Source organism: Hemiscyllium ocellatum, chromosome 25 (genome assembly GCF_020745735.1).
Source record: "Hemiscyllium ocellatum isolate sHemOce1 chromosome 25, sHemOce1.pat.X.cur, whole genome shotgun sequence".
Taxonomy (NCBI): domain Eukaryota; kingdom Metazoa; phylum Chordata; class Chondrichthyes; order Orectolobiformes; family Hemiscylliidae; genus Hemiscyllium; species Hemiscyllium ocellatum.
Window position 1 is genome coordinate 25,566,215 of NC_083425.1, and position 27,624 is coordinate 25,593,838.

General features: G+C 40.2%; 1 protein-coding gene across 1 annotated transcript in view; it reads left to right on the forward strand.

The window, feature by feature from the left end:
• Nucleotides 1-27,624, forward strand: part of sdk2b (sidekick cell adhesion molecule 2b) — a 469,615-nt gene that overhangs the window by 395,405 nt on the left and 46,586 nt on the right. Inside the window, exon 45 of the mRNA XM_060844513.1 lies at nucleotides 27,260-27,386. Within this exon, the coding sequence (XP_060700496.1) occupies nucleotides 27,260-27,386 (127 nt within the window). The remainder of the gene's footprint in view (nucleotides 1-27,259; nucleotides 27,387-27,624) is intronic.

Consider the following 27,624-nt stretch of genomic DNA (forward strand, 5'->3'; position numbering starts at 1 on the left):
TGCTTTTTAAATTTTATTCCTAGCTCTCTGAAATCTGCCTTCAGGATCTCATCGCTCTTCCTGCATCTGTCATTGGTATCAGTGTGGTCCACACCTTCTGGCTAATCCTCCTCCCTTGTGCAACTGCTCCATGAGATCCTTGAGCCTGGCACTAGGGAAGCAGCACATCATCCTGGAGTCATGCTTCATGCCGTAGAAATGCTTGTCTGATCCCCTCACTATGGGATCCTCTATAAACGTTGCTCTTCCATTCTTCTTTCTCCAACCTATACAGTTGAGATGCCCTTGGTGCGATGGACTCAGGTTTGCCTGCACTTCTCTGAGGAACCATCACCATCACCAGTTTCCAAAATGGACTGCAGATTAGCAAGCAAGATATATTCGGTTGACTTCTGCACTACCTGCCTGGTTTCCTTAGTCTACGTGGTAGTCAGCCAATCACTCTTTGCCATCAGTTCTAATTTGTGACTGACCATCTCCCTAGTCGTATGGTCATGAATGCATGACAATGCCTACAATCGCTGCTCAAGTCTGAAAATCTGGGGCTCAAGCTTGTGCAGCTGGTGGCACTTCACATTTGGTACCACAGGACATACACTCCACTTGGCCCCTCTGACCTGCAATCCTGTATCTCTAAAAACTATTTTATTCTTATAATAGTTTTGAACTTAGTATGAAAACTTAACAAGCTATTTCTCAGAAAAGGGGATGATAAAAAGTCTACAGCCCTAAACTAAGTAGCCAACTTTCACTCTAAAGATTGGAAATATTATCCAAAAATACTCACCAATCAGCTGCCTTCCTCTGCACGCAGGATGTCTAACGGCCATTGCCCTCAGTACAGACAGGCCTGCCAGACCACACCTTATTCCCTCTCCAGCTCGCCTCTCACTCTGGAGAATTTACTTCTTACATTAAACCTTAATTGAGGCACCGCTTTTCCCCTCTCCCCTGAATTCCCAAGTTATTCAGTCCATCTCTGCCTCACTGTGAATCACTGTCCCTCACTCTGACAATATGCCTGACTCAATAAAAATTGATTTTATTTTTAAAAGTGAAGAGATTTTGGTACCAAATTTCAGCTATTCCTGCATTTTACAGGTTAATCAAGGAATGAAATAAATGTTTTTCTGTAAAAGGAAGGACAGTTTTATTGTACTTACTGATTGATTTAAATTTTCCAATTACTTTTCTCTAATCTACTTCCTTCCATAGTATAATAGCCATCTGCCAGATTTTGAGCCGGACAATCTGGTTTCAGGGCTAGCTGCCCAGGAATTTTTTTAAGACTGCAAATGAGATGGAAAAATTCTTCTTGTTGAACACACTATGTTCTTGGCTCACCAGCTGTAGAAATTATCCAATGGGCCATTTAAACCAGGAAAGTACCAGAATTAGTCCCAATCTGTTGGTCTGATTTGAAGCAGGAGATAGAGTATCAGAATTCATTGAATCGGGGAATGATTACAGGGAACACAAACGTACTGTAGACTAGTTGGGCCTGCCTGTCCCTGCTTGCTTTCTGCAAGAGTAACTCAGTAAGTCTCATATTCCTGGTTTTCACCCGGAGACCTGCAAATCATTTTTTTTCAGGTAACTATATGTTTCAGCTTGAAAGCCATGATCAAATATGCTTCCATTTCACTTTCAGCCAGTGCACTTATCACCCCTGGTTCTTTTGCCATTGCTTTAAATCAGTGTGTCCCCTGGTTCTCAATCCTTCCACCTCTGAAAAGAGTTGAGATCCCACGTTATTTTGAACAGCTTGATTAAATCTTTCTTTGAAAGAGAATACACACCTTTTTTCAATCAATCCACAAAATTCCTTTTGAATGCTATTTCGTCCTTCTATAATTTTGCTGACTGGAATTGGACACAACACTCCAGGTTAAGCTGAACCAGTGTTTTATAATGTTTTATTGTAACTTTATTACTTTTGTACCCTGCACCTCCATTTATAGAGTCCAAGATTTAATTGACCTTCTCATCTTGTCTTGCTACTCTCAACAATTTATACAAAGATCCCCAGGTCCTGTAGACCTTAGACTAAGGGGAGAAAATCAATCTAAATTTTTAGTCAGTTTTCAACAAACAATAATGCAGTCCAAGCAACGAGAGGATCAACTTTAGCTTTTGTGCCTTCTGAATGAGAAGCCTTCCAAGACTCTTTAATGAGGCAAGGGTTTAGATTAGAGTGGTGCTGGAAAAGCACAGCAGGTCAGGCAGCATCCGGAGCTGGAAAATTGACATTTCGGGCAAAAGCCCTTCATCAGGAATGGAGGTAGGAGCCTCCAGGGTGGAGAGATAATTTGGAGAGAAGGTAGCAAAGAGTACAATAGATGATTAGGGATGGGGATGGAGGTGATAGCTCTTCAATGAGGCTTGCAAGTACTTTATGAAAGGCATTGTGTTGTATCAGGGTTGCTCATGGTTAATGTCTGGGAGTATGTAAATAGCACCTGTCAAAATGATGCTGTAATACAGCATAGAACTGAGAGACTCACGGAGAATGGTCATGCCTTTAGCAGAATAAGACTTATACATGTAGAGCAGTTGACAGTCTATAATAAACTGGTTTGTTTGTTTGAACATACTAACAAGTCCATGAGAGACAGATTGTCAACCTTCAAGCATTTAAAGCAATCTTAGTAAAATATATATTTTAATTTGACTCCTGATAAAGACATTCCTAGTGACAATTTGGATTAAGCTGGGAGTCATGGAAATCTTTTTACTTGATTCTACATACATGAAAGTTTACATTTACATTATGCTTTTAGCAATCTAAAACTTCCCAAGGTTTATTATGAAAAGATCATATGTCAAACAACTGTAGAAGAGCTTTAAAACACAGTACATAGTCATAGAGTCATAGAGATGTACAGCAGGGAAACAGACCCTTCGATCCAACTCATCCATGCCAACGAGATGCCCCAACCTAATCTAGTCCCATTTGCCAGCACTTGGCCCATATCCTTCTAAACCCTTCCTATTCATATACCCATCCAGATGCCACTTCGTCTGGCAGCTCATTCCATACACATACCACCCTCTGCATGAAAAAGTTGCCTTTTAGGTCTCTTTTATATCTTCCGCCTCTCACTCTAAATCTATTCCCTCTAGTTCTGGACTGCCCCACCCCTCAGCCTCCGATGCTCCAGGGAAAACAGCCCCAGTCTATTCAACCTCTCCCTATAGCTCAAATCCTCTCTGGCAACATCCATGTAAATCTTTCCTGAACCCTTTCACAACATCCTTCTGATAGGAAGGAGACCAGAATTGCACACAATAGTCAAAAGGGGTCTAACCAATGTCCTGTATAGCCACAACTTGACTCCTCAACTCCTGTACTCAATACTCTGATCAAATAAAGGAAAACATACCAAATGCCTTCTTCATAATCCTATCTACCTGTGACTCCACGTTCAAGGAGCTATAAACCTGCATTTCAAGGTCTCTTTGTTCAGCAACACTCCCTAGAACCTTACCATTATGTGTATAAGTCCTGCTCTGATTTGCTTTTCTAAAATGCATCACCTCGCATTTATCTAAATTAAACTTTATCTGCCACTCCTCAGCCCATTGGCCTATCTGTACACTGTCAACTCTTGAGAATCAGTCATGTAATGCATAATAATATTAAGCCTAATTTGCAATCTCACAAAAAGGCATTGAAACTTCAGGACTTTTATGAGTCTTTTTGACAATATGTATTTGTTATGGGACTACATATGCACCCCTAATCCATCTAGTTCCTAAAAATAAACATTGAGCTTGAAAATGGTGGTGTTTTGATGGCTTTGCACTGCTTTGGAGGTCATGTTGCAGCCACAGAGGACGTTGGTTAGGCCACTTAAGGAATACCACCTCAAGCCTGGTCTCCTTGCTGTACAAAAGATGTTGTTAAACTTGAAAGGTTCAAAAAAGATTTACAAGGCTCTTGCCAGGGTTGGAGGGTTTCAGCAATGGGGAGAGACTGATTATGCTGGAACTTTTTCCCCTGGAGTGTCGGAGGCTAAGGGGTGACCTTATAGAAGTTTGTAAAATCATGAGGGGCATGGATAAGGTGAATAGTCAAGGTCTTTTCCCCAGGGTAGGGTAGTCCAAAACTAGATGGCATAGGCTTAAGGTGAGAGGGGAAAGATATAAAAGGGACTTAAGGGAGCAACCTTTTCACACAGAGGCTGGTACGTGTATGAATGAGCTGCCAGTGGAAGTGGTGGAGGCTGATGACAACATTTAAAAGTCGACTGGATAGGTATATGAATAGGAAAGGTTGAGAGGAATATGAGCCAAATGCTGTTGAAGGGCTAATGCTTGAAACTTCGACTTTCCTGCTTCTTAGATGCTGCCTGACCTGCTGTGCTTTTCCAGCACCAGACTGTATGACTGAGATAAGATAGGCTACCAAAATTCAAGCTTGTTGTCCTTGCAGTACAACTTTTTTGATAAACTTTAAATCCATTTTCCTATAAGCTAATATCAGCAATGTAAGATAATATAAAGCTTTTCTGTATAGCTGTAACTCAGATTGATGTAAATTCCATCACAGTTATTTTCCCCTGCTTACAGATCTGTTTTTTCTTATTGGGTTTCTGCTCACTTTATACTCTAATTGCAAGGCAATTCATCCATAGAGCCCTCTGGTCAGGGATTTATTTTTAAATTTCCTACTTCGGCATCAAACTCTTCTGTAGTTGAGGGAGTAAAGTTTGACTTTATGTCAGCTGACAAATTGAACAGCTCTGATCCTCCTACTGCTGGGAAACTCTTGGTTCACAGCCACTATTTGAAACTTGCTCTTGTACAACTCTGTCTTGAAATGTTGCAGATGTCTTCCTTTGAAATCTTCTACCTACATAGTTCAGTTTCCCATTTGTCTTGCAATTAACACTCCTTTACAAAAACAAATATATTTCAGATGCTGGAAATTTGAAACAAAGAAAAATCCTGAAAGCCTCTCAGTTCAGTCAGTACCTGTAACAAAACTAGAAAAAAGTATGATTAGAACTTCAGTCGGAACTGTGGCAAAAGGATCCATACATGACATGTTACTGTGTGTTCTCTCTAAGGATGCTAATTGATTTGCTCAGAATTTCTACCATTTTCTTTTTGTTTTAACATTTATCTAGCAAAGGCGCTCCAATGTCTCAATTCCCTTTTGTTTGGTCTTACTTTGTTATCCAAGATTTTAGTCTTTGTTTAATCTCAAGGTTGCATTGTCTACTTTTCTTGTTGTCTCTATGTTTTGACCTCGCACACAAGTCAACTAATACTATTACTTCCTGTAGAACTTGTAGATTAATGGATTGCAAGGAAAAATAAATCCATGCATTGCAAATAGATCTCAAACTGTCAAAGTGTAAATGTGAAATAGAAACTTTACCATCAGTTGTCTGAATTCAAATGTCTGATATGAATGCTTTGAAGGCAGTTATGTTTCTGCCTGTGTCTGATGTAATTGCTGAAGGAAACTTCTGGAGATCGTGTGATGTGTGGTGTTGATCTGACAACAGGGATTGAAGTGTGCCTGTCTCAGTGACAGATGCAACCCACTATACAATCCCACATTGCTTCTGGGCAGATGAGGCATTACATACTTTCATGGTTGACCTGATTTTTCTTACTTATTTTTTGCAGCTACAGAAGTGTTAATTTCTATTTTCAAAATTATCCTGTCCTATGGACTGTGACTGAAGACTTTTTCCTAATATTGCAAGCAGTCTTGAAATCACAATTAAGTTTTTAGTAAAGATCCAAAAATAACAGAACTCTTAATTCAGGAACAAATAGGGTTAACTTGTACATTTGGTTTAGATGGATGGTTAGAGTGGGGAGGTATGTATAAAATAGTCAACTTGCAGGGAAAAAAACATAACTGTTGGATGATCAGGAGTGTTGCAAATGAGTAGAAACTAAAACTGAACAAATAATGTATCAAAATGTAATTAGTTTTATTCTTATTTTTTTTTCCCTAAAGTCATCACACATGTTAAGGTATAGTGTTATTGGTACCTACAATTCATTCAATGGCTATTCTTATTGATTCAGTGTATACTGTGAATACTTGGTAGGGAAATTTATCACAAGATGTATCACTAACAAACTTAATTTATCCTTGCTCAAAAAATATTTTGAGCAGAAATTATCATGTCGACCTATGTAGCTGCATTAAAGGAAACATGAGATCACAATTCCAAGCCTACTATTTCTAATTTGGAACTCACATGGGTATTATGGACCTGATGAAGCTCAAAATGCATTAAGAACATAGCCTAAACATTAACATTTTCTTAGTTTAAAGGCTTTGGAAGTGGAAATCCTACAGCAAATTTAACGGCACTTTGCCTACACCCATAAAATTGTGGCACCTCAACTGCACAACTAAACCAGAGGCCACAAATGAAAGTGTGACTTGCTGAGCTATATCAAGCAGGCTGTTGTGTGACCATCCAGAACACAGTGTTTTTTTCTTACCTAAAATCCTTCTCAAAATCATGCATGACCTACACAATATCCAGACTCAGTTCATGGAAATGTCTCCCTCATCGAAGGCAAGAAAATCCCTGATAATTGCATTTTTTAATGAAGGAAACAGTTTTGTGCAATTGAAATGTATTTAACCAACTGAGCAAAATTCATTTTTTAAAATCTCAGTGCAGAAATACATTCAATATAAGTTAAAACAAAAACTTTCCCCTCTCAGGCCTTCAGAATTGGATAGTTGGAAGTAGGATGGCAAACTGCCTTAACTGAATTAATCTTTGTTTCCTTACTCTTGACAGATCTCACATCATCAAAGGTTTGCAATGTGATATAGTCCAATGCAAGCACTAGGGTAAACTAAGTGCTGGTTGAGCTGAAAATGTGTTGCTCCAGCATCTGCAGTCCTCACTTTCTTCTAAGTGCTGGTTGAATCAAGTTCCTCTTGCTCCAGTTCAAATGAGATATCTGGGCAAAAGATTCAATGCACTACGTAAAGCACAAGGAAAGTGCCGTGGATTTAGAAAATATTCATGTTTTCTGTGACTGTGGTGACAAAGCTGGCTCTGTCTGTGCACGATGGCTGAGTGAGATGGGGCCATTCTGTGTCACAGGCTGATAGAAAAGGATTTGCGGTTTGCAGAAAAGATTGTAGCCAAATGAAACTGGACAGCCGCCAAGATGGGGGAGGGGTAGGATCCCACAGGATTGGCCGGAGAATGGTGAAACTGGAGCCTCTTCTGAAAGCTATCACATCTAAGTTTTTCCATATGAAAGGACTTTTGTATTTAAAATGAAGAGCTTTCTCTCAAATTCCTGCCCTAAATCACAAGAATATGTTCCTCTTCGGCTATTGCATGTAACACGGTGCTTGAAACGTTAGAATAATAGATTAGTTCAGGATCATGCAGCTTTTTTGTTAACCATCGAAGGATTTGTTCACGAAAAATTGCAACTGAAATCAAGTATTTATTAGTATTTCAATTAACTTGCTTCTCACAAGACATGATTTAGAAATCAAAGGATTTAAAATTGCATAGTGTAATTAAGAATATGCTGATGAGATCCCTTTCACCACCATTTGAGCAAACATGTTAAGTCTTTTATAAATTTATTAAGAGTATACAAAATATTTTCATGTTTATTATTGTCATAAGTCAGTGTGATTTCAGTCTTAAACCTCCAGATTTGCAACAAACATTACTTGGGCTCTCATTCATCCTATGAAACCTTAGAAAATTAAAAGCAATAATACCTATATTTTGAAGATTTGAAATTGATTTTTAACTTGGTAATGTAATGCTTCTTTTGGACCGAAACCATGATTTCTCATTCTGAGACCATCTGTAATTAATAGAATAGACAAGCTCATTTTGTTTTTTATAATCAGACTCAATATATGACCCCTCTCACCCTTTGAACTGTAGTGTAACTTTATGCACTCATAAGTTTATGTTTCTGTAAAAACAAATGTCACTCATTTCAGGTTATTAGATACAACATAAGCTCTCTCATGATTTCCTAGGTTTCAGGAAGTGAGCTTGTTTATTCTATCAGACTATAGCTTAAACTCTAGACTATGGAGGTTTAGTCATATACAGTTAAGAGTGGCAGAGGTTTATTTTTTTTTCTGAATATTTTAATGCAGATACTGAAGTGGCCCATGTCCATGTGCAGCAAAACCAATACAACATTCAGGTTTGAGTTGATAAGTGGCAAGTCAAACTTGTGTCACACAAGTGCCAGGCAATGACCACCTCCAACAAGACAGAATCTAGCCATTGCCCCTTAATATTCAATGGCATTATCTTCACTGAATCCCCTACCATCTATATCCTTATGATTATCATTTACCAGATCCTTGAGTCAGCCATATAAATGCAACAACTACAGGAACAGTTCAGACATTGAGAATTCTGAGGCAAATAGCCTCTAATTCCTCTTAGCCTATCCACGAGGAACAATTTTGGAGTATGACGGAATACTTCCTACATCCATTGCTAGGTGCAGTTCTAAACACATTGAAGAAACTTGCCACCATTGAAAGCAGCAAACTTTAGTATCACCCATCCACCATCTTTAATATTCACTCCCTTTATCACCAATGAACTATGCAGTCGTGTGTACCCTCAACAAGATACACTGCAGCAACTCATCACATCACCTTGAATAGCACCTTCTAAATATGCAAGTTCTTCCACCCAGCAAGACAAGATCAGCAGACACTTGGAAGTATCAGAACCTGCAGGTTCCCCTCCAAGCCACATACCATCCTGATTGGAAATATGTTGCCACTCTTTTTAAACACTGAATCTAGAGCATCCTTCTTAACATGGGTATTATTAGACTAATGAATGGACTTTTTAACCTCAATAATGCTGGTCTGCCAATGTTGATCTCACCTAGCACACATCCTGTGCAATGTAACCTGTCTACTCTGTCAAAGTTTTTTTTTACAACCTTTGATCTGTACATCCCTGATTAGTATGATCTACCTGTACTGCTCGTAAACAAGGCTTTTTAACTGTACCTAGTACACATGACAATAAATCAGATCAAATCCAATCAGGATTGTGAGTATACATTTGGCAGATGGATTGCAGCAGTTCGAGAAAGTGGCTCAACACAACCTTCTTGAGAGCAATTAGGGTTGGCAGCAAATGCTGGTCTTGCCAGCAATATCTGCATCCAATGAAAGAATACAAAAATCACCTTGCCTCTTCACACACATACTTACACAAAATACTCTGCCAACTCTGTTCATAACAAAGATGGATCTTAAATATTGAGATAAGTTATCTTCATATTCTACTCCAATAGCTTTGAAGAATTGATGAACTGGAATTATTGAATATGTATGATGCACAATTGCATTAGACTGCCAACCATCCATGCAAGTAAAACACTAAATACTTGCTAGCTGAAATACATTGTGTATAAGACAGTTGAACGTCTGCTAGATTTCTGAGAGAACAGATTGTAGCAACATACAACCTTATTGCAACTTCATATTTTGGCTACTTTTGGAGTAGAAGATTCAATACAATAATATTATAAATCTGTTGTACTGTTAGCACCCTATGGAAACAACCTAGAATTAGCTTCAAGTTAAAGAGGTTAAGCAGGGACAGCACGGTAGCTCAGTGGTTCGCACTGCTGCCTCACAACGCCAGGGACCTGGGTTCAATTCTCGCCTCGGGCAACTGTCTGTGTGGAGTTTGCATGTTCTCCCCGTGTCTGCGTGGGTTTCCTCCGGGTACTCCAGTTTCCTCCCACAGTCAAAGATGTGCAGTTCAGGTGAATTGGCCATGCTAAATTGCCCTTAGTGTTAGGCGCATTAGTCAGGGATAAATGTAGGGGATTGGGTCTAGGTGGGTTGCTCTTCGGAGGGTCAGTGTGGACTTGTTGGGCAGAACGGCCTGTTTCCCTTCTGTAGGGAATCTAATCTAATCAAATGAGCATATTTAGATTAGATTCTCTACAGTGTGAAAACAGGCCCTTCAGCCCAACAAGTCCACACCAACCCTTCGAAGAATAACCCACCCAGACCCATTGACCCATTTCCCTTTGACTAATTTAGCATGGCCAATTCACTTGACCTGCACATCCTTGGACGGTGGGAGGAAACTGGAGCACCCAGAGGAAACCCACGCAGACATGGGGAGAATGTGCAAACTCCACACAGACAATCGCCAGAGGCTGGAATCAAACCTGGGACCCTGATGCTGTGAGGCATTTTAAATGCATTCTTACTAACAGCGGTGTCCTTAGAAAGACTGCCAGTAACAAACAGCAAATCCATTCTTGAACTGTCCTTTCTTTCTGCTCCTTTATACCTGTTCTAGGAAAACGGGGGTAAGCTCAAAAAAAGTTAATCTGTCTTAATGCTCTTGCAGAAATTTCTTTCTATCAATATGCAGTTAATAACCAGCAGGAAACTGACAGCAAATGTTGATGCACAATGAATGTGTTCAAGAATTTAGCAGGACAAGTGGAACTTGTGAACTTAATCAAAATAGTTGCAAATCTCCATAGAGTACATCACAATCCATTTTGATAATCCATATGATAGTTGAGTGGACTAAATAAGTGAAAGATACAACATTAGAAATATACAAAACAGTACTCTGTAACAGTAATGTTGGTAAGAAGTCACATCAATTTGCCTTGGTGTTATAATTGTTGTGCAATCCTACATTCAGAAAAAAAATCAAGGAATAACTCAACATGGGGGATACTGAAAAAAAACGTTAACTTTGCTCATGTTTAGCATGAGTGCAAACCAGAAATGTATTCACACGGACACTATACTTACAGGAAAATGCGACTTAAGTTTGAATAAAACTCATGAAATGAGAATGACTTGATAAACTTATATGAGTAGCTATGTCCCTAGCCAAACTGTTCCAATACAGTTACAACACTGACATTTACCTGACAATGTAGAAACTTGTAGGAGAAAGTGAGGACTGCAGATGCTGGAGATCAGAGCCGAAAATGTGTTGCTGGAAAAGTGCAGCAGGTCAGACAGCATCCAAGGAGCAGGAGAATCGACGTTTTGGGCATGAGCCCTTCTTCAGGAAGAAGGGCTCATGCCCGAAACGTCAATTCTCCTGCTCCTTGGATGCTGCCTGACCTGCTGCGTTTTTCCAGAACACAAAGTAGAAACTTGCCCAGGTATGTCCTGTCCAGAAAACAAGCAGGGCAAACAAGTATACTTAAGTGGGAAATCAGGAGGACAAAAAGGGACATGAGATAGCTTTGGCAAATAAGGATAACGAGAATCCAAAGAGTGTCTAAAAGTATGTTAAGGGCAAAGGGGTGCCTAAAGAGTCAGTACAGCCCTTTAAAGATCAGCAAGGCCACCTATGTGTGGATACACAGGAGATGGGGGAGAGACCAAATGAGTATTTACATCAGTGTTTACTGTGGAGAAGGATATGGAAGATAGACCACTTGGAGAAATAAATATCGACCTCTTGAAAAATGTCCAGATTATAGAGAAGGAGGTGCTGGACAACGTAAAATGCATAAAGGTGGATAAATCCCAGGGACCTAATCAGGTGTACTCTAGAACTCTATGGGAAGCTAGGAATGTGATTGCTGGGCCCCTTGCTGAGGTATTTATATCATCGGTAGCCACAGGCAAGATGCTGGAAGATTGGAAGTTGGCTAATGCGGTGTCATTATTTAAGAAAGATAGTTAGGAAAAGCCACGGAAGTACAGGCTGGTAAGCCTGACATCAGTGGTGGGCACATTGTCGGAGGGACAGGAGTTATAAGTATTTGTAAAGACAAGGACTGATTAGGATAGTTAACATGGCTTTGTCCATGGGAAATCGTGTCTCACAAACTTGATGGAGTTTTGGAGAAAAAAAAACAAGATTGGTGAGGGCAGTGTGGGCTTCATGATCTATATGGACTTCAGTAAGGCGTTCGACAAAGTTCCTCATGGCAAAGCAGTTAGCAAGGTTTGATCTTATGGAATAGAGGGATAACTAGCCATTTGGAACAGAACTGGCTTGAAGGGAGAAAACAGGGTGGTGGTGGAGGGTTGATTTCCAGACTGGGGACCCTGCAACCAGTCGTGTGCCACAAGAATTGGTGCTGGGTCCACTGCTTTTGGTCATTTATTTAAATGATTTGGATGTGAACATGGGAGGTATGGTTAGTAAGTTTGCAGATGACACCAAAATTTGAGTTGTAGTGGACAGCAAAGAAGGTTACCTCAGAGTAGATCTTGATCAGATAGGCCAAATGAGCCGAGGAGTGGCAAATAGTGTTTAATTTAAACAAATGTGAGGTGCTGAATTTTGGAAAGGCAAATCAGGGTAGGATTTACACACTTAATGGTAAGTTCCTGGGAGTGCAAACAAAGAGACCTTGGAGTGCAGGTTCATAGTTTCTTGAAAGTGGAGTTGAGTTGCATGTGGATAGGATAGTGAAACACATGTTTGGTATGTATGCTTTTATTGGTCAGTGCATTGAGTATATGAATTGGGAGGTCATGTTGTGGCTGTACAGGACATTAGTTAGCCAGTTTTAGAATACTGTGTGCAATTCTGGTCTCCCTGCTACAGGAAAGATGTTGTGAAACTTGAAAGGGTTCAGAAAAGATTTACAAGGAATTGCCAGGGTTGGAGGATTTGAGCTGTAGGGAGAGGCTGAATAGACTGGGGCTATTTTCCCTGCAGTGTCTGAGGCTAAGGGGATGACCTTGTAGATGTTGATAAAATCATGAAGGATGTGGATAGGGTAAATAGACCAACCATCTTCAACTGTTTTATCAATGACCCTCCTTCCATTCTATGGTCAGAAGTGGAGTGTCCATTAATGATTGTACAATGTTCAATCCCGTTCAGAACCCCTCACACACGAAGGTAAGCCATGGCTAACATTCAATTGTAGCCTGATATGTGGCAAGTTACATTCACATCACACAAGTACAGACAATGACCATCTCTTAGAAGAAAAAAAATCTAACTTCCCTCCTTTCAAATTCATTAACATTGCTGAGTTCTCCACTATCGACATCCTGTTCAAAGTTGTCATTGACCAGAAACTGAACTGAATGAGTGATATAAATACACTGGCTACATGAGCAGACCATAAATTGAGAATTCTGTGGCAAGTAACTCAACTCATGATTCCCCAGAAGTCTGTTTACAATCCACAGGACAAAAGTTAGCAGCAAGATACATACTCTTCATCTCTGCAATGAGTTCAACTTGAATAACAGTCAAGACGTTTGACACAATTTAGTAAAAATCAGTTCATTTGATCGACACTCCTATGATCACCTTAAACATTCTTTTTATATATGCACACACATATATAGGGAGCAATGCGGGAAATCACCAAGACTGCTTCATTAATACCTTCCAAAGTCATGACCTCAGCCAATTAGAAGGACTGAACAGCAGCTATGATCTCACCAATGCCCACAAATTTCCTATATTACTGTCACTTTCTGGGTCAAAACCTTGAGCTCCCTTCCTAATGGCACTGTAGGTATATACTTACACAAGATGTATAAGCAGTTCACCATCACCTTCTCCAGGACATTTCAGTTTGGGCAATAAATGTGGCTATTCCTGTGACACCCACATCCCCTGGAAAATAAAAGAAAATGAACATCAAGTAATCCCATTCTCCAAAACCCTCCAGTACTCACTGGCAACGTGCATGCAATAACAATGGCCTCTTGGATGAGAAACCAGAAATTATCTGAGAAAACCAAAGGAACAAAATTTCTCTCCCTGGAGGTTGTCCTGGTGTGATTTTCGCTTCCAATGCTCCACCTCACCAATTAAGTTCTGGCCAAGAAGATCAACTGGGGACATTGTTAACCTGTCACCAATTATAACTCTTCAGTGGTCAATTTACAGTCATTTAAAAGCATCACTGGCCATCTCCCTGACTATCTGCCTTCCGGCAAGCAACAAAGATAGCTAGTTGGACAATCTGTTTTCCAGACTTTGGGGATGGCCTCCAGTTATCCCAATCTGCCCAGTTCTCCCTGCAACTCTTTCCTTCATGCCACTGCATCTCCAAGGTTCGAAACTCAACCAGTTGTCTTTAGGATCCAGAATCTTCTTCTCGAAGGCTTCTGATTAACTGGCAATCCTAGATACCAATGTCAAATCCTGTGATGAGCCAAGATGTATGCCCAAACCTGCCTATCAATTGTCAACAAGCTGATTGGTGTACAATTGGGTCAGTCTCTGAACTGTGAGAACGGCATGAGAGTCATCACCTCATAGCCCACACTTTGAAAATGAGAAATTCACAACCTTATAGACAATACCTTCAGAAAAATCATGAAGAAAGTTGTCAGGGAAAAGCCCAAATGAATGCTAGACATTGACAGTATAGGTCTGGTTTGCAGAGAGCTCAATAGCTTTGCATCTGCCCAAAAATGAGCTGAGGTTCTCTGATCAAAATATAGTGACACCACAACCTCCAATACACCATGCTAATAAAAGGTAACCAGCTCAACTGTTCCGTTCTATTAACCATTAATACTTCTGTCCATATTAAAACTCGTACTGCCTTCCATAATACTATGAATCTCACCTTCCCTCCCTCAACGCCAAAGGGATATCTGGTCGAGACATTCATTACTAGATTTCTGGCTTGGCCACATCAAATGCTATCTGATGTTGATTTTCTCTGTCAAAGCCATTCACAATTCCAGGAACATCATGCCATCAAACATCAAATAGAGAAAGTGAAGTCACATGGTGTGCAGGGTTTTCTAGCTAGGTGGATAAAAGAACTGATTGAGCAACAGGAGACAGAGAGTAGTAGTTGAAGGGAGTTTCTCAAAATGGGGAAAGGTGACCAGTGGTGTTCCACAGGGATTAGTGTTGGGGCCACTGATGTATGTGATATACATAAATGATCTGGAAGAGGGTACTGTTGGCATGATCAGCAAGTTTGCAGATGACACAAAGATTGTTGGAGTAGCAGAAAGCGTAGACGTCTGTCAAAGAATGCTGGAGAATATAGATAGGCTGGAGAGTTGGATGGAGAAGTGGCAGATGGAGTTCGATCCAGGCAAATGTGAGGTGATGCATTTTGGGAATTTTAATTCTAGAGCAAATTATACAGTAAACAGAATAGTTTTGGGAAAAGTTGATGAGCAGACCTATCTGGGGATTCAGATCAATTATACCCTGAAGGTTGCTGCACAGGTGGATAGAGTGGTCAAGAAGACATATGATATGCTTGCATTCATCAGACAGGGTATTGAGTATAAGAGCTGGCAGGTCATGTTAAAATTGTACACGATGTTGGTTCAGCTACATTTAGAATACTGTGTACGGTTCTGGTCACCACATTACCAAAAGGATGTGGACGCTTTGAAGATGGTGCAGAGAAGGTTTATGATGATGTTGCCTGGTATGGAGGGTGTTTTCTATGAAGCGAGGTTGAGTAGGTTAGGTTTGTTTTCATTAGAAAAAAAAGGAGATTGAGGGGGTACCTGATAGAGGTCTACAAAATTATGAAGGATATACTCAGGATTGACAGAGATAAGCTTTCTCCCAAAGTGAAGGATTCAATAACGAGAGGTCATGCATTCAAGTTGAGAGGTGAAAAATTTAAGGGGGATACACGTAGCAAGTACTTTACACAGACGTTGGTAGATGCCTGGAATGCGTTGCCAGCAGAGGTAGTAGAGGCAGGCAATGTAGATTATTTTAAAATGCATCTGGACGGCTGTATGAGTAGGTGGGAAGCAGAGGGATATAAATGCTAAGGAATTGGGCGAAAGCTTTAGGCAGTAGATTTGGATCAGCTCAGGCTTGGAGGGCCGAAGGCCCTGTTCCTGGGCTGTAAATTTTCTTTGTTCTTTGTTCTTCAAAGACAATCAATGGTTTCTTTCCTAGTTTACCAAATAATTAAATCCTACCCTCCATTCATGCCTCCAACAATATATGAGAAGTTCATAAATTTCTTTATCATTGTAATTCTGATTAGATTCCCTACAGGATGGAAACAGGTCCTCTGGTCCAACAAGTCCACAACAACCCCCCCAAAGACTAACCCACCCAGACCCATTCCTTACCCTATATTTACCCCTGACTAACTCACCTAACACCCTCGGCAATTTAGCATGGCCAATTCACCTGACCTGCACATTTTTGGGTTGTGGGAGGAAACTGGAGCACCCGGAGGAAACCCACGCAGACACAGGGAGAATATGCAAACTCCACACAGACAGTCACCTGAGGTGGAAATCGAACTCAGGTCCCTGGCACTGGGAGGCACCAGTGCCAACCACTTAGCCACCTGTGCCACCCCTAATGTTTGTTCAGCTGATATGCTGCTTCTCTGTTCCTCTTTTGAATCAAGTTAGATCTCCTCCAACATCCCCTGTTCTAGCCTTGAACCTGTAATTTTCTCTTCTTTCTTTTCTAATTCCCTCCATGTCTTCTCTGACAAGAACCTGTTCAGCAGACCCACATTGTCATCGATCCTCGAATCAACCAAATGTGTTTCCAGGCCTTTATGTTGGCTGTGATTGTGAATAGTATTGTCTCCTTTAGAAATGCCTCACATTTCTCAAGGTACCTTCACATGACGTTACCAACAATGGCTTGTCCTCCAACCTCCAAACCATTTCTTCCAGGTACCTTTAGAATTGACCCTTCCATTGCTCTCCTGGCAATCCTCATAGCTTTCTCTGCCCATATCCTACCCATAACCAAGTTCCACCTCTCCGTCATTTCAATTTTAGTGATCTCCAGTAAATATCCATTGTCCAAAGCTTTCAATTTTTTAAAAAATCTGATGTTTAAATACTCGAGTGGTCTCACTCGTTCCTTATCTATGTAATTTCTGGACTACAATTGCCATTGAATGATCTACTTCTGAATTCGGCTTTTTGTTCATCATCTTTCTCTTTATCTATCTAGCAATTCTGGAATTCCTTTCCTAAACTCCACTGGGACTCTATCCTTCTGTAATTCTGTCAGATTACCTTTAAAATATATCTAATTAAGCAAGCATTTGGTTACTCTTCTTAACATGCTCATCTTTGCTTCCATGTACAGTTTTTATTTTCCCATTGGTCTGTTTTAAGTGCTTTGACATTAAAAATGCAATCAATATAACTTGGTATTACAGAATTCACTTATTAGTATTGTGTGCCCTTGCTCATTAGTTTCTCTTAGTGTTGGGGATTAATTCTAGCACTCAATTGCTGCATGTTTGAGATCAGCTAACTGCATACAAGTTTGAGAATTGAACTTGGTCAGTAAAGCTAAATAGCACAGCAGAAAATGAAGTTTATCTATTAAAGCATTATGGAGTTAATCCATAATTCGGTAACCTTAAGCGATTTATTTTCCCTTTTGTATTTTGCCCTAAGTTCTCTCTTCCTTTCAAATTTTCTTCTTAATTATACCAGTAAAGCTCAAGCAAAAATGCTTACAAATTGTCCAGGGTATCTCACAGTGACTTGTCTGAATGTTTGATGTTCTGCCCCTCTCTCTAAGGCAAGAACCTAATTGCAAATGCCAGTGTTAAACCTCAAGATATGTTTTGCTGTGGGCTTAGTCCTGAATCTACTCACTCTTTGGCAATATAGAGCTCCAATATATTGTATTGCTGCTATATTGTTTGAAATCAGATTTTTTTTTTCAGTAGACACATTTTAGCTCTGCTTTAGTGCAATGATTCAACTTCGATTTCATGTAACTTCTTGCACATTGAGAATCAATAGGTTTTGGTGCTAATGGCCAGGTTTTATGTAATCTGAAAGTAATTTTGTCAAGCTTTGTTAAAACCAGTGTCAGATCTCTATTTCTATATTTGTTCATAGGATGTAAATGTCACGAGCAAGGGCAACATTTAATGCCAATTCTAATTTCCCTTGAGAAGATGGTGATGTGCTGTCTTCCTGAACCACTGCAGTCAATATGGAATAGGTACATCAATGATGTTGCTGGGAGGGATAACCTGGATTTCATTGCCAGGCATGAAGAAGGATGATAGTATAGTTCAAAGTAAGGATGGTTTGTTACTTGGAAGAAAAGGTAGAGATTGTTATGTTTCCATGTGCTTGTTGCTTTTGTTCTTCGAGGTGGAAAAGAATGCAGACTTGTGAACTGCTGTTAAGGAACCTGGATGAGTTGCTTCAGTGTACCTTGTAGATGGTATGCATCAGTGTAATTATACACAAATGATGGAGGGAGTGAACATTTATTGTGAGGAATAAGATGGAAATGAATCAAACCACTTTTGCTTCGATGGCATCAAATATCTTGAGTGGTTTGGAACTGCACTCTCCAAGCATATTCCTGTCTTATACCTTTTGATCTTATACGTTATAGTGACAGTTTAGGATGACAGTCAGAAGGTGAGTTTCAGAATTGCAATCCTTTAATATCTAGTGTTAATATGGCTAATTTAGTTAGGTTTTTTGTTAGTGTTAAACCCAAATATTGATGTTGGGGGTTTCATTGAATTAGTGACTTTGAAGTTTCAGAGGAGATAGTTAAATTCTAGCTGCCATTAGACTCACTGTGGTAGCATAATGTAAGTCAAACCCTATTATTTCCAGATATGGAGATGCCGGTGTTGGACTGGGGTGTACAAAGTTAAAAATCACACAACATCAGGTTATAGACCAACAGGTTTAATTGGAAGCACACTAGCTTTCGGAGCGCTGCTCCTTCATCAGGTGATTGTGGAGGACACGACTGTAAGGCACAGAATTTATAGCAAAAATTTACAGTGTGATGTAACTGAAATTATACATTGAAAAATACCCTGATTGTCTGTTGACTCTTTCATCTGTTCAAATACCATGATAGTTTCACTTCTTTCGTGTGTAAATCACAAAAACTTTTTTTAATAATTGCATTCTCAGGTTAACTGTAACAATTGGTGTTAGCTAGACAATGTGTTGAAGGTGTTAGCCCCCTGTGTTCTCTGCCTGTGCTGTGATGTTTAGATTGATTCTAATCTAAAAAGTGTGTGTGTGTGTCTGTGTGTGTGTAGGAGTCTGTGTGTGTGTGTATGGTGCAATGGTGGTCACCTGTAGTATGACATGAACTCAAGGTCCCGGTTGAGGCCCTCCCTATGGGTACCGAACTTAGCTATCAGCCTCTGCTCGACCACTTTTCGCTGCTGCCTGTCCTGAAGTCCACCTTGGAGATGGTCCCCCGAAAGTCCGAGGTCGAATGTCCTGGACTGTTGAAGTGTTCCCCAACTGGGAGGGAACACTCCTGTCTGTTGATTGTTGTGAGGAGTCCATGTTGTGGGATGAAAGCTAGTGTGCTTCTAATTAAACCTGTTGGACTATAACCTGGTGTTGTGTGATTTTTAACTTTGTACTATTTCCAGAGTCACAGTAAATGTTAAATTTCTTTCCAAGTACGCCATACCCCAATTTACCTGACTTTTAGACCAAGGTTAATACAAAGCCAGGTTTCTGTACAAAACTAAAAATTATAATTTATTTTAAGTAATTCGACTATAGTCATAGGTAATCAGATGCAAACCATTGTCTTATAACATTATTATCCAAATCTAGAATCCTCTTATAAACTTCAAGTTACACACACAGTCAAACAAATAGAGAAAATAGATTATTGGTGGAGGTAGAAAAAACTAACGCCTTTCAGTTGGCTTCACTTCTGAATTCTGATGTTGAGGTGATCCTTCATAGAGATGTACAGCATTGAAAGAGACCCTTCAGTCCAACCCGTCCATGCCAACCAGATATTCCAACCCAATCTAGTCCAACCTGCCAGCACCCGGCCCATATCCCTCCAAACCCTTCCTATTCATATACCCATCCAAATGACTCTTAAATGTTGTAATTGTATCAGCCTCCACCACATCTCCTGGCAGCTCATTCCATACACATACTACTCTCTGCGTGAAAATGTTGCCCCTTAGGTCTCTTTTATATCTTTCCCCTCTCACCCTAAACCTATGCCCTCTAGTTCTGGACTGCCCAACCCCAGGGAAAAGACTTTGTCTGTTTATCCTATCCATGTCCCTCATAATTTTGTAAACCTCTATAAGGTCACCACTCAGCCTCCGACACTCCAGGGAAAACAGCCCCAGCCTGTTCAGCCTCTCCCTTCAGCTCAAATCCTCCAACCCTGGCAACATCCGTGTAAATCTTTTCTGAACCCTTTCAAGTTTCACAACATCTTTCCGATAGGAAGGAAACCAGAATTGCACGCAATATTCCAAAAATGGCCTAACCAGTGTCCTGTACAGCCGCAACATGACCTCCCAACTCCTGTACTCAGTACTCTGACCAATAAAAGAAAGCATACCAAACGCCTTCTTCACTATCCTATCTAACTGCGACTCCACTTTCAAGGAGCTATGAACCTGCACTCCAAGGTCTCTTTGTTCAGCAACATTTCCTAGGACCTTACCATTAAATGTATAAGTACTGCTAAGATTTGCTTTCCCAAAATGCAGCACCTCGCATTTATCTGAATTAAACTCCATCTGCCACTTTTCAGCCCATTGGCCGATCTGGTCCAGATCCTGTTGTAATCTTAGGTAACCCTCTTCGCTGTCCACTACTCCTCCAATTTTGGTGTAATCTGCAACTTTACCAACTGTACCTCTTATGCTCACATCCAAATCATTTATGTAAATGACAAAAAGTAGAGGGCCCAGCACCAATCCTTGTAGCACTCCACTGGTCACAGGCTTCCAGTCTGAAAAACAACCCTCCACCACCACCCTCTGTCTTCTACCTTTGAGCCAGTTCTGTATCCAAATGGCTGGTTCTCCCTGTATTCCATGAGATCTAACTTTGCTAATCAGTCTCCCATGGGGAACCTTGTCGAACGCCTTACTGAAGTCCATATAGATCACATCTACTGCTCTGCCCTCATCAATCCTCTTTGTTACTCTTCAAAAAACTCAATCAAGTTTGTGAGACATCATTTCCCATGCACAAAGTCATGTTGACTATCCCGAATCAGTCCTTGCCTTTCCAAATACATGTACATCCTGTCCCTCAGGATTCCCTCCAACAACTTGCCCACCACTGAAGTCAGGCTCACCAGTCTATAGTTTCCTGGCTTGTCTTTACCACCTTTCTTAAACAGTGGCACCACGTTTGCCAAACTCCAGTCTTCCAGCACCTCACTTGTGACTATCGATGATACAAATATCTCAGCAAGAGGCCCAGCAATCACTTCTCTAGCTTCACACAGAGTTCTCGGGTACAACTGATCAGGTCCTGGGGATTTATCCACCTTTAACCGTATCAAGACATCCAGCACTTCCTCCTCTGTAATCTGGACATTTTGCAAGATGTCACCATCTATTTCCCTACAGTCTGTATCTTCCATATCCTTTTCCACAGTAAATACTGATGCAAAATATTGATTTAGTATCTCCCCCATTTTCTGTGGCTCCAAAGGCCGCCTTGCTGCTTTTTGAGGAGCCCTATTCTCTCCCTAGTTACCCGTTTGTCCTTAATATATTTGTAAAAACCCTTTGGATTTTCCTTAATTCTATTTGCCAAAGCTATCTCATGTCCCCGTTTTGCCCTTCTGATTTCCCTCTTAAATATACTCCTACTTTCTTTATACTCTTCTAAGGATTCACTCGATCTATCCTGACATATGCTTCCTTCTTTTTCTTAACCAAACCCTCAATTTTTTTAATCATCCAGCATTCCCTATACCTACCAGCCTTCCCTTTCACCCTGGGAGAAAGTGAGGACTGCAGATGCTGGAGATCAGAGCTGAAAAAGCTCTGATCTCCAGCTGGAAAAGCGCAGCAAGTCAGGCAGCATCCAAGGAGCAGAAGAATCGACATTTCGGGCATAAGCCCTTCTTCAGGAAGAAGGGCTTATGCCCAAAACATCGATTCTCCTGCTCCTTGCATACTGCCTGACCTGCTGCGCTTTTCCAGCAACACATTTTCCCTTTTACCATGACAGGAATATACTTTCTCTGGACTCTTGTTATCTAATTTCTGAAGGCTTCCCATTTTCCAGCCGTCCCTTTACCTGCGAACATCTGCCTCCAATCAGCTTTCAAAAGTTCTTCCCTAATACCGTCAAAATTGGTCTTTCTCCAATTTAGAACTTGAACTTTTAGATCCGCTCTATCCTTTTCCATCACTATTTTAAAACGAATAGAATTATGGTTGCTGGCCCCAAAGTGTTCCCCCACTGTCACCTCAGTCACCTGCCCTGCCTTTTTTCCCAAGAGTAGGCCAAGTTTTGTACCTTCTCTAGTAGTTTCATCTACATACTGAATCAGAAAATTATTTTGTACACCCTTAAGAAATTCCTCTCCATCTAAACCTTTAATACTATGGCAGTCCCAGTCAATGTTTGGAACGTTAAAATCCCCTACCGTAACTACCCTATTATTCTTACATTTAGCTAGATCTCATTCCAAATTTGTTTCTCAATTTCCCTGACTATTGGGAGAGGGTCTGTAATACATTCCCAATAAGGTGATCATCTCTTTCTTATTTTTCAGTTCCACTCAAATAACTTCCCTGGATGTTTTTCCAGGAATACCTCCCTCAGCACAGCTGTAATGCTATCTCTTATCAAAAATGCCACTCTCCCTCCTCTCTTGCCTCCCTTCCTATCATTCCTGTAGCATTTGTATCCTGAAACATTAAGCTGCCAGTCCTGCCCATCCCTGAGCCATGTTTCTGTAATTGCTATGATATCCCAGTCCCATGTTCCTAACCATGCCCTGAGTTCATCTGCCTTCCCTGTTAGGCCCCTTATATTGAAATAAATGCAGTTTAATTTATTAGTCCTACCTTGTCCCTGCCTGCCCTGACTGTTGTCAGCTGTACCTGTCTCAGATCGATCTCTTTCATCACTATCTCCCTGGGTCCCACTCCCCCACCTTACTAGTTTAAATCCTCCCAAGCAGTTCTAGCAAATTTCCCTGCCAGTATATTAGTCCCCTTCCAATTTAGGTGCAATCCGTCCTTCTTGTACAGGTCACTTCGACCTCAAAAGAGATTCCAAAAATATGAATCCTTCTCCCATACATAGCTCCTCAGCCATGCACTCATCTGCTCTATCCTCCTATTCCTGCCCTCACGATCTCATAGCACTGGGAGTAATCCAGATATTACTACGTCCTTGGGGTGTTTGTTTTCTTTGCCTCGAAGCATCCCTGGTTTTTCGGAAATATAGAACAACTAATTCTCTTGGAAAATGTCATGATTTATCAGACAGAAAGTCACAGTTCACAGCAACCACTGCAGGAAAAGCAACTGGTCTTCTTCAAGTTTAAATAGAGTTTGTTACTGCTCAAAGCAGGCAACTTCTCTGGGGACAATAACAGTACATATTCTGTGCCTTCTCTCTCTGTCTGTCTCTCTCTCTCTCTCTCTCTAACTTGTTTCCAGTTCCAATCTGTTCAGTTTGCTGAGAACCAATCAGCTTTTCTTGTAAACAAATTAGTGTTTCCTGGTCGTATGCAATTTGAAGGAACCCACAGGTACAAAAATGGAATATTCATGAGGGATAGCATTCAGCAGGCTTGGAAAAACTGCAATGCTCCATTAATCATGAAGCATTTCGTTCAACTTCCATTTTATCCTTTATCAATAAGCTGAAATAACTTTCCATCATCAGTGACAAATTCCTCTCACTGGTCACTTCCTGCCAACAACTTAATCATTGAAGGGATTCCTGCTGCCAGCAGAGTATTGAACAACCTGTCCCACAAATAAGTGGGGGAAAAATACCCAAAGAACCGCAGATGCTATAAATCAGAAACACAAACAGAAATTGTTGGCAAAATCAGCAGGCCTGTAGAAGTATCTATGGAGAGAAAGCTGAGTTAATGTTACAGATCCAATGACCCTTCTTCAGAATGAATGAGTAGGCCTAGCCTTTATGTTCCCTGCCACATAACTGGACTGAATTTGGCTTTGTATGTTCAACTAATTTTTACTATTGATCCAAGACAGCCATTCTTATTTGAGGTTAGTGTTGAATTATAGATGGTCAACCTTACAGTTGAACTTTTGTTTATTAATATAGGTATTTGTTACAACAGAGATAATTTCTAGTGAAAAATGGGAACATGGGATTAATTTTCACTTTCTTCACCCATTTTCAATTAGATTAATTGCAGTATGGCAAATGTAATCATAGCTGCTATCAATTACCTCAGCAAAAACAAAATAGGTTGGAGGCCTTAAGTGTTCCATGAGGTTTGGTTCAAAAAGGCATGCAAACCTATAAATATCAACCCAATTTAATGGTCTAGTACTTTTCACTGCAGACGTCAAAATCAGTTATTTATGTACTGGATTCAAAACCACTGCTGTTGCTCAAATCTTGCACGTGCATTGTGTTTAATCAGTTAGGAGGAGCTTCTTATGATCTATTGAAATGGTTTGGTTGCTGTTTCAATACCACACCCTGTCTTTCAAATGCTTTTAGAGTTAGGTGTCTGTAAGTGCTGAAAGTTGAAGTTCTATGATATTATTACATATCAATCTTTCAGTCATCGTAGTGCTAGGATTGACAGCGCCACTAAGAACATAATCAGGGCTTTGTTTGCAGTTCAAATATTGATTCAGAATCATGCTTGCGTGCTTATGTGACTATTTCATGTGCTCCTGAGGTTAATGGAAATAAAAAGATTGCAATGCAACCCAAAATGAATAAGAACTACTTGAATGTTTCAGTTGCAAACACAAGGACTTTCATAATTAATTTGTTTTTTCTTCAGGTCAAACATTGGCGAATATTAGTACTTCCAAGTTTTCTTCACTATTGAAAAGATTTTATAATGTCTTCATAAAAAGCAGGACAAATCCAAACCCGCCAATTAGTAGAACCTTTCAGTCAAGTCTTGATTATCAGCAAAGTGATGGAATGGATCCATCTGTGACATTAAACAGCATTTACTCAGCAACAGTCTGCTCACTGAGCTCGGTTTAATATCAACCAGGATCACCCAGCTCCAGACTGCATTACAGCCCTGCTCAAACAATAAAAAAAAAGCTGAATTCCTGAGATAAGAGGAAAGGGATTGATCTTGACCATCAAGAGGCAGCACTTGACCAAATGTAACATCAAAGAGCCCTGGCAAAATTGAAATCAAATGGAAGTGGGGGCAACTATCACAAAGAACTGTGATGCCGGAAATCTAAAACAGAAACAGAAATGACTGGAGAAACTAGCAGATCTGGCAGCATCTGTGGGGTGAAAACAGAGTTAATGTTTCAAGTCCAGTAACTCCACATCTTCCCACTATATAATGTTGAAAGTGGGAATGTTTGTTGATGATTGTATATTTTCAGAATTATTTGCAACTCCTTAGATATTCGTCAGACTTAGGCTAAGTGTCAAGCCATTCAGTGCCATGCATGTTCATTCCAACAAGAGAGAATCCAATTATCTCCCTTAAACTTCAATGACAGCATTATTGCTGAATCTCCTTTCATCACAATCTTAGAGGATACCATTGGCCAGAAAATTAATTGAACTAGCCATATGTACACTTTAGTTACAAAAATGCATTAGAGACTGAGAATTCTGGATAAGTAGCTCATCTTCTGATACCCCAAAGCCTGTTCACAGTCTTTAAGGCAAATATACTCCATTTGCATAGGTGGGGTACAGCTCATAAAATGCTCAAAACCTGACACCATCCAGGATAAACCAGGTTGCTTGTTTAGCACCTTCCATCACAGTGTGGTGCTGGAAGGGCTGATGAAGGGCTTATGCTTAAAGCATCGAATTTCCTGCTCCTCAAATGTTGCCTGACTGGTTGTGCTTTTCCAGCACCACACTTTTCGACTCTGATCTCCAGCATATTCTCACTTTCTCCCACCTTATCATCACATAAAGCAATCATTTTTTTCTACTGCCACATAGCATTAGCAATTTAATAATGTATAAAATGTCCTACACCAAATTGCCAAGGCACTTTGAGACCCTCCAAAATCTGCAATGCTCACCAACTAGAATAACAAGGTCAGCAAATGCATGGGAACATACAAGTTATCTCCAAGCTGCATACCATGTTTCTTCACGACCGCTGTCACAGACTAGTGGAACTGTCTTGCAAACAACACTGTGGATCTATCTGCAGCAAGTAAACTATAGCAGTTCAAGAAGGTGTCTCACAAACAAATTCTCAAAGGCAATTATTAATAGGTAACAAATGCTGTCAGGACAAGTGACTCCATCTGAAAAGATACTACAAAGCAGGCTCCAAGCTGGTAGGATTCCACTTCACCCCCTGTCTCACCTTCTCTTAAGTGTTGGGGTGATGGCTCAGGAAAAGTTCTGGATACCAAAGAGGCTCAGAGAAGGCAAGTACCATTAATAAGTTGGTGCAACTGAGACTAGGGTAAAGGAAGCATAGAAGTTGTATTTGCTTTGTGCAGCTGATCAAGAGTGCAGCTTGAAGAAATGTCGGGTGAAGTTCCATAAATACCTTGTGTTTTTGACTGAGAGCTAGCTAATCCACATTCCTGCATGGCAAATCATACTGATTTTTTTGACCTTGAGCTGCTTCCTCTCTGTCAGATGCAGGCAACTCAAAGTGCTTTCGGTGATAATCATAAAAAAACTGCAGCCTGATTTTTACATTGGCTTAATCCGCATCCTTACCCAAGACAATATCTGGACATAAATGCTAATCAGCTACCATGAAAGCCCAACTGTCTTTCATGTTGATATTAAATGAACAGTTCACAGCACAACTATTATTAACATAATACTTCCAACAACTTTCTGGGACTTTGGGAGACCTGAGACCATCTATTGTAAACTCAAAGACTGTGTTGTCTCCATAATGAATATCTCTCACCATTAGCTGAGTTACATACCTGGATCTCCCATAGATCTTTATTTGTGCCAGGCTTATTGTCAAGCAGATTTCAGGGAAAGTCATATTACTCCCTCCATTTAATCTTAAATTAAGGAAACAATTCCAGAACATAAAAGTCTTCTTTTAAAATTGCTGGTATCTTTAGTTACACCTCAAGCTACTCACATTGTGTATACTTTATTCAATGAAAATTCAAAATAACAGGGTTTAAAATTTTAGTGGAGTCTTAACAGATATATGATGAATATGTAGAACTATTCAGAAATTTGCTTGGATGTCTTTTAAAAACTTTGTATTATCATTGTGTTTGTTACATCAGGTGTGTCTTACTTTCAGACCATTTCCTTCCATTCCTCTGCTTGTAGCAAGATAACTTAGGCATAAAAATGTCATACACTTCATATCAAGGGCAATTGCCATGTCTCACAAATATCTCGTTTCTGCAGGTCTCCACCACGGCCAAGTCCCGGTAGCCTCCATTATTCAGATGAGGATGTCAGCACAAAATATAATGACCTAATCCCAGCGGAGAGCAGCAGCCTGACTGAGAAGCCTTCCCTATCAGACTCTCAGGTAAGCACCAATTTTTCGGGAACACCATGTTCCCCAAGATTGACAGAGAAATTATAGAAATGTAAAATCATGATCCTTACTGCACTCACTGTTGGACGTCCCGATTTCATCAGTTGTATTCATATCAGTAAAGTAGTTTCCAAGAGCAAAACAATTATCCTATGAATCAAAACCTGTGTATCATGAAGGGCAGAGCATCCAAATGGCAGACAAGTGCATCTTGAGTCTACAAACTTGT